The 7,280-nt window shown below is 36.5% G+C and overlaps 1 protein-coding gene across 1 annotated transcript in view; it reads left to right on the forward strand.

Moving 5' to 3' along the window:
* CEP192 (centrosomal protein 192kDa) overlaps positions 1 to 4,749 on the forward strand; it is a gene marked incomplete at its 5' end in the record, with an annotated part of 52,925 nt that extends 48,176 nt beyond the window's left edge. Inside the window, 3 exons of the mRNA XM_010082597.1 lie at positions 3,022 to 3,143; positions 4,082 to 4,205; positions 4,687 to 4,749. Coding sequence (XP_010080899.1) covers positions 3,022 to 3,143; positions 4,082 to 4,205; positions 4,687 to 4,749 — 309 coding nt within the window. The remainder of the gene's footprint in view (positions 1 to 3,021; positions 3,144 to 4,081; positions 4,206 to 4,686) is intronic.
* Between the last annotated feature and the right edge of the window lie 2,531 nt (positions 4,750 to 7,280).

A 7,280-nucleotide genomic window follows, 5' to 3' on the forward strand; every position in this document is an offset into this window, starting at 1 on the left:
GTGATTGCTACGTATGCTTTGCTGTCCAGACCAGAGAGCTTGACTTGATTTTTCTAAGCTGCCCACATAGAGATTTGGGATCTTTCTTTAGAGGTCCCAACCTGTTTCAGTAGTAGGCACCTTGCTTACCCTTCTTGCTGGGGTACCTTACCTTTTATTTTGTAGGGTCCTTGTTCATCCCAGTAGTTAGTTGTGTTAAGAAGGGGACTTGTTAAAAAAGTATACGTTAAATGACTTCTAAGTTAGGCATAAAGAGTGAGACCTGTATTATGTTTGGTTTGAGAGGGCTTTTTATTCAGCTTTTGCCTAGTTCTTGGAACGTAATTTTCCTTAAATGAGGAAAATGTCTGTCATTTGTCTGAAATTGAGAGAAGATGGATTCTTTATCAGAAATACAGAGTTCTGAAGAAGTTGCTTAAAACGTGAGTTGTCAGAGTTTTGTAAATCTTTGAGCAGTACAACTTGACATTAATGTTTTTGAACTATGGTGTCAGATTTGTTCCTCTTGCTTTTTTTCAAAGCTGTTAGCAATTAGAGCTCTCCTGCATCTCTTTGTGCATATGGGGAAAAAAATTGTAGAAAATACTTGAAATATGTCACGATCATTTTGAAAAACAGTTGAAAGGGAAATACTTGGTTTATCAACTAGGTAAGGAACTATACATTTGTTTGGAAGAGGGGTTAACACAGGCCTTTGTTTACATTGTTGCAGCTTTTTAATCAGATCCACCTTTAGTTGAGAAGACAAGTCAATTATAATCTATTATGTCCTAGGGATCAAGAGTTTAGTCTGTGTTACTATGACTTTGAAAATGACTTGGATCCTGCTGGGTTTGCTGAGGCAGAGAGGGCTATGACTCTGGTTAATCTGACTTTTGATAAAATGAAGTGGGAAGACTGACTGTCATTCAGAGTGACTGAGAGGTTTTTATTTATAGCACCCCTTCAAAAGAAGTGAAAAATTTGGATGAGCTCAGGAAAGAACTAAAAGAACAAAATGAAGTTAGGAAAATCAGTAGCACCAGCACCACTTTGATTTTTTCCTGGAAAACCAGGGGATGCACTTGCAGTCCCCCACCACTGGAAACCATAGTCAGGAGCAGAGAAGATCATGTCTCCAAAGCTGATCCGAGAGACAAAGAAAGGAGGGATCCTACATGTGCTTTGCAACCCCAACCTCTCAATACTGACAATTCAAGCTTAGTTTTTTCTTTTCTCTGAAACATTTGCTAGGCTGCTATCAAGTATTGACCGAAGGTTATTGAGCTACAGATGAGTATCACCATTGTGCACAGGAGTCTTGGGTTGGTGTTTTGGTCTAATTATTGGTCCCATCTAGGTGAAACAGGGAACTAGCCAAAACTTGTCAGAAGGCTGAGGCAGGACCTAAGTTCTGATTGCTCCTTTAGCACGTAGAAAGTTGAGGACTTTGTAAAGAATCCCTGCTATTGTCTGAAAATATTGCAAATGTTAAGTGCATACTATTTTGTTTTAATTTACATGGTGTACGTACTTTAGCTATGTAACTTTTTAATGTTTCATTTTGCAACAAACTGAGCTGAATTTCTTAATACTTCACACAAAACATACTACTAAGAGTCCTGATTTGATTATTGTCAGGAGTACAAAGCTTCATCTTCTTTTGGTATCCCAGGAGGGAGAGAAGGAAAAATCTCTTTAAGCTCTCTGAGCAAAAGAATTCCAGTTTTAAAGCCAAACAAATTCCTATGCTCCTGAGGTTGCTTTGGAACAACAACGCTCAATTGTAACCATTTGGAGGCTGTTAACATATTGCTTTCAGTTGAAACAGGGAAAGTCAGTACAGGCTATGGTAAAGCATGCAGTACTTCAGGATGCCCTTTATAAAGACCATGGGAACTTCTGATTGTTTTCCATAGAGTACCTTATTCTTGTGCAGTAAACCTGCCTTATTAATAAAATAGAATTTGAGTGATAACAGAGGAATGACACCCATAATTTTTCACTACATGGAAAATCAAAAGATCTTGAAACGACACATGTACGGATCCTTTCTTTTCTTTATGTATTGGGTTCTATTGTGGTTCATGGGTTATTTGCAACTGAAAAATATTCTTTAAAATGAAGTTTGTTTTTTTTTTTTTGGCTGCTGCTATTTCTGACAGACTGATTAGCAGCTCTTTTAGTAGAAGAAAATGTCTAAAAGACAAGTTTTTCATAGCAGCTCTGTGGAAGATTAATTCTTCTTTTTTTCTAAATCTTCTGTGTGTAAGGGAATCAGCTGATTGTCTGAAATATCTGCACCATTTCAAAAGTTGAGATAATGTTGTACAACCATAAGTTTAGGAGGTTCTTTTGTTTTTTGACTTTGTTCAAGATGTTGTGACCCAAGGGGCTCCAAAGAGTATCTGGCTAGATTTGTTAAACAATGCAGAATTTGGAAGATGCTGTTTGGTGAGGTATTCCCTTAGGGTGATCTGGTCTCCCTGTGTTGGAGTACACTGAATGGAGGTCCTGATGATGGTGAATATTTTGGCCTAATTATTGAATGTAAAGATTATCATATAATGCATTACCAGATTCTGTTTCTCTGGAAGGACCAGTCTTTGAGAAAGATGCATTGTTCATAGCACAAAATCATTACAAAGCTTTTTGCTGTTGTGAGAATTGAAACTATGATGATTTACACCTTCTTTGTGAGCAGTTTTTAGCCGACTGGTGAGGCATGCAGGCAGAATATCTGCAGAGGAATTGGTTTTTGTTTTGGCTTTTAGTAAAATCTTTGCCAGCAGCCTTCTCCAGATTCTACCTGCACTGCTAGTTTGTTGTGAACTGGCTTGTTACAAATCAAGTATTCATAAGACACACAAGCCTGTTAAAATATGCCTCCTAAATCATTGCTTCTCTCTCAATGATCCAGACTCTACTGTTCCTGAAAGATTATACTAAGTCTTGGATTGAGTAAGGGAAATGATGTATATACTTGAATACTTGCATACTTTTGAATGCAAATTTTAAAGGCTTCTCTATTCTTGCCAATAGAGTACTAAAACAGAAAATGAAACTTCAGTTGTGAAAGCTTCTGCAGGTGCCCTCACGAAAACTGAGCTTACAGTTAAACCAGAAATGAAGGCTTACTGTGAAGCACCTACAATTAAAGTAGGGTATGTATGGACAAAACTTGAAGCAAGAGAGTCTGCAGCTGGGTAAAAGGGGAGGGGGGAAAAAAAAAAGGCAAAACAAACCCAACCCTGCAACCAAAACCTTTTTACTGTTAGGACAGCTATGTGGTGGAACAGGCTGTGCAGAGAGGCTGTGCAGTCTCTGTCCTTGAGATCCCTTTTGGGATCTGACTGGACAAAGCCCTGAGCAGCCTGGTCTGACCTCACAGCTGACCCTGACTGGAGCAAGAGGTTGAACTAAAGACCTCCTGAGTCTCTTCTGACCTGAATTATCTTATGATTCTATGTTAAAGAGTAAATAGCCGCAGAAACCAGACTTGCCAAACCTCTTGATGTCTTCGTGCTGTTCAGTCTCCCATACTTTTTCTTTTCAGTTGGGTTTCTAAGTTGCCTAACCATAATTTGCTGTTGTAAATGAACTGGTATCGGCAGTAGAATCTTGTATAAACTTTTTGTGTGCTCCCCTTTTGGAGACTTTATAAAACTGTAAAGTCACTCCTGAGAAGACTACTATGTGGTATGTCTTAACCTTGCTGTTCTTCATTCTTCAGTTGATTTCCAGTTCTTTTACTATGGGATGTTGTGAATATGGCAGGGGAGTAAAATATTTTGGTTAAATATGGCATCTCCAAGAAGATTCTAGTTCTCTAGTAAAGTATATGGGGGGAAAAAGTTCAGATTGTAAAAGTGTATAAGTAAACATACATATATTTTATGCCACAGTGATGCTTTCATTATTTTTTCTGGCTAAAATATACTGCCTCTAAAATTTAAGGTGGGAGAGTTGGTGCCTTCAGGATCTTTCAATTTTTTATGATTTAGTCTCGAAAAATATACTTGTTATCTTGAAGTGTGCAATCAGTATATCCTGACCATATAAGCATGAAATCTTAATATCTTAAATCCTTTTTTCAAATCAGACAAAATGAGGTAATTCGAGGGGTATATGCACCAGAAGACTTGTACACTTTTCCTCCAACTAAAGTTGGGGAATCATGCACATTGAAGGTCAACTTGCGGAATAATTCCTCTGCAACACACTTGGTAAGTTTGACAGACTTTATTATAAATACATTTTCGTAAGTCATTCCAACAGTTCAACTGCACTGTTTTGTTTTTTTTTTACTCTTGACAGAAGATTGCAGTAGTACAAGTCTTAGTTCATTGGTTTCAAAAGTCAATATTATATCTGAAGAATTTTGCTGTCCTTTATTTTTTCTCTTTTCTTTTGTCTGACTGAATTACCGAGTGTATTTGTAATATATTTGCAACTAAGAAAATAATAGATTTTAGTTTGCATAGATTCGATATTATACTGATTTATTTATTTTATTTTTTAACTTCATTAAAATATTGACATCTGAATTTTTCTTACTGTGCACAAATCTGGGCATGCTTTATTTTTAAACCCTGAGTCTGTGTAAAGCTGTATTTGTAAGTGACCTGATTTATCTTAAGCATGTCCTAAATTGAATAGATGGGCTTAGATATAGTGCGCTTTTAAGAATTTTGTATTAAATTGCAGCTGAAATTTGTAAGTCCCAGAGAGCCTTTCTATATCAAGCACTCGACATACTCTCTAAGGTGAGTAATGCATGCATATGCTAACATTCTCTCAGAAAAATTAAACAAGTAAATCAGTAAGATAAATATATTCTCTGTGTATAGTGCTAAAATGTAGATATAAATGTGCAACATTCTGGCTGTCTAGTTAAAGGTTTTTGGTGGGTGTTTGGTTTTTTTTTTTTGCTAAGATGTACTCTGTAATCTTGGTTAGAAGCAGAATGAGCCCACACAGTTATTTCTGCATCTGCCAGTTTCTTCCCTGCAAATTGTTTTTAAGAGTGCTCCTGCTTTTAATGCTAAGCCTAATGCTTCATTTAACCATTTGGCATGCTGTGCACAATCAAGTCATTCCTTCCATTTATACTCTGTGCAACAGACCAAGAAAATTGCCTTCATCATGCTTCTAATTTGACAAACCTGTGGAGTTGCATCAAAGATTCTTTGCAAATGCAATTTTTGAGCAGCCAGTGGAATTGCCTGGTCATACCAAGTATTTCAGCATATTACTGCATAAAAGGAATTTTCAAATTGGTGATAACAGTCCCTCAAAATAAACCCAGTCATCTTTGGCATTCATTACAACAAGTATTTGACAGTCCTTTTAGTCATCTCTTCAAGAAGTATAGCATCTCACGTGCTCATCTGTAACAGTGCAATTGTCAGGACGACAGAAATGCAGCCACTGCGTTAGAAGTTGTACAGCATACATTCTGAGTTTTTAAACAGTTCCCTGTTTTAAAGATGGGGAAATGAAGTATTTACAGAATAGAAATTGTGAGCAAAATCGTAAGTGGAACTAGATGCTCTGTATCCTTAATCTAGTTTTGCATCTGCCAATGACACTTAGCATTTATTATAAAGACAGGGCTGTGGTAGTGTTAGGCACAGGTATTCAAGGTATTCTTAAGGCCACTTTTCAGTGGAAAGTGTTATAACTCCACTTAGGCATGTGTTCCAATGTGTCTTTTTAACTGGCATGTTTTTATTAAATATGTCACATCAGATGGCACAGAAGGGCTTTTTATGGAGGCAGTGACCAAGATAAAATCTATCCAAATAAAGACTAATAACTAGAACTGTCTGAGGCTGTACAGCTGCAGACAAAGGACAGGATGATTGCCCCTGGAAAAAAAGATGAGTAACTTCACTAGAGGACACTATTTCAAAAATATTCTTGAAGAATCCTGTAAAAGCTATTTGGTGTATTGTCTGTGAGAGATGGTAAACTCCTATTGCTTTTTTCCAAAGTAGAGTTAAGAAGTTTAAATTTCAGGCTACCGTTTCTAAAGGTTATCAGCTGAATATACTGCACCTTCTAATAACATCCTACAGCCTTTTTTTCTAGTAACTTTCTGTTTTTCCTCCAATTGTAAATATTGGCCTTTCCTAGCTTTTTAAAAATTCGTTTATCTGAAGTCAACATAGCTCTCTGAGGAAGCTCTCCCATTTAAAAGCATAAAGCACAGAAGAGTTACTTGACTTGTAGAGCTGCTTTTTAAAGTGTTAACTTCTTTAAATGGCTTTTATTTGTGAACAGCATCAAGGAGGTTTTAAAGAAAGACAGTGTTAACTATTTCCATCTAAACTAGGTTAACTGGGTGTCTTATAAAGTAATGTTCAAAAGTAATTCAGTAAGAAAACTGTTTGCAGGAACTTCAAGTGTTAGTCTGTAAATAAGAGTGTAAAAATAGAAAGTACCATCTACCTATATTTTTGGACCAAGAAAGTGTCATGTAGTAAACATGGTCTGTTGCATTTTGAGGGCCAAATCTGAAAGCAATCCTTTGTAATCAATTCTTAAATCTGGATAATGAAATGGCAAGTTCGTATTTATGTTCAGTATCGAGAGTCTGACCTTCAGGAGTTGGTATAGTGGCTTGCCTTTTCTTGCTCAATTGATTATGTGATCACAAGTATCAATACATAGTGCTGCTGGTAACTTAATGTGTTACCACTGTTTGCTCAGTTGAAAACAGTGACGGGCTTTATCCAAATACAGTATCCTGCAACCGAAACTGTAGCAATTAAAAAAAAAAAAGAGGAATTTAAAAAATCTTTGTGAAGTACCTTAAAGCATGTATTTTGTTTTTTAAACGCAGAGATGTTGTTTAGCTAAGTCCTGCAAAGAATTGGTGGGAACGAATTCTGTCTGGAATTTGCATTCAAAAGAGGAATTCTGTTTCTTTACAGAGCAGAATTTTTTACTGCAGAGAGAGTATCTTTAACAAGATAATTCATAAGTGATATAAACATATGGATGAAACATTTCAAAAACACTTGACTTTTTAAAACCTTTGGCTAAGTTCTGTTTCTGGAAGGACGGCCAGGTTATGCCTATCTAAAAAAAGTTTGAAAACTAAGGCATTTCTGTTGTATTGCCTTCAGAAGCCATATGAAATAAGTTGCTTACAGGCTAGTATGTATTTCAGATCTTCCTAAAAGATTTTTTCCTTGACTAATTATTTTTTGTTTCCAGTAGCCACCATTCTGGGTGTCAGGAGTCACTGTTCATTGATGACAGATCTAGTTACTGGGGCTTAGATGCAGTTTACC

This window comes from Pterocles gutturalis, unplaced genomic scaffold (assembly GCF_000699245.1).
Source record: "Pterocles gutturalis isolate BGI_N339 unplaced genomic scaffold, ASM69924v1 scaffold26051, whole genome shotgun sequence".
Taxonomy (NCBI): Eukaryota; Metazoa; Chordata; class Aves; order Pterocliformes; family Pteroclidae; genus Pterocles; species Pterocles gutturalis.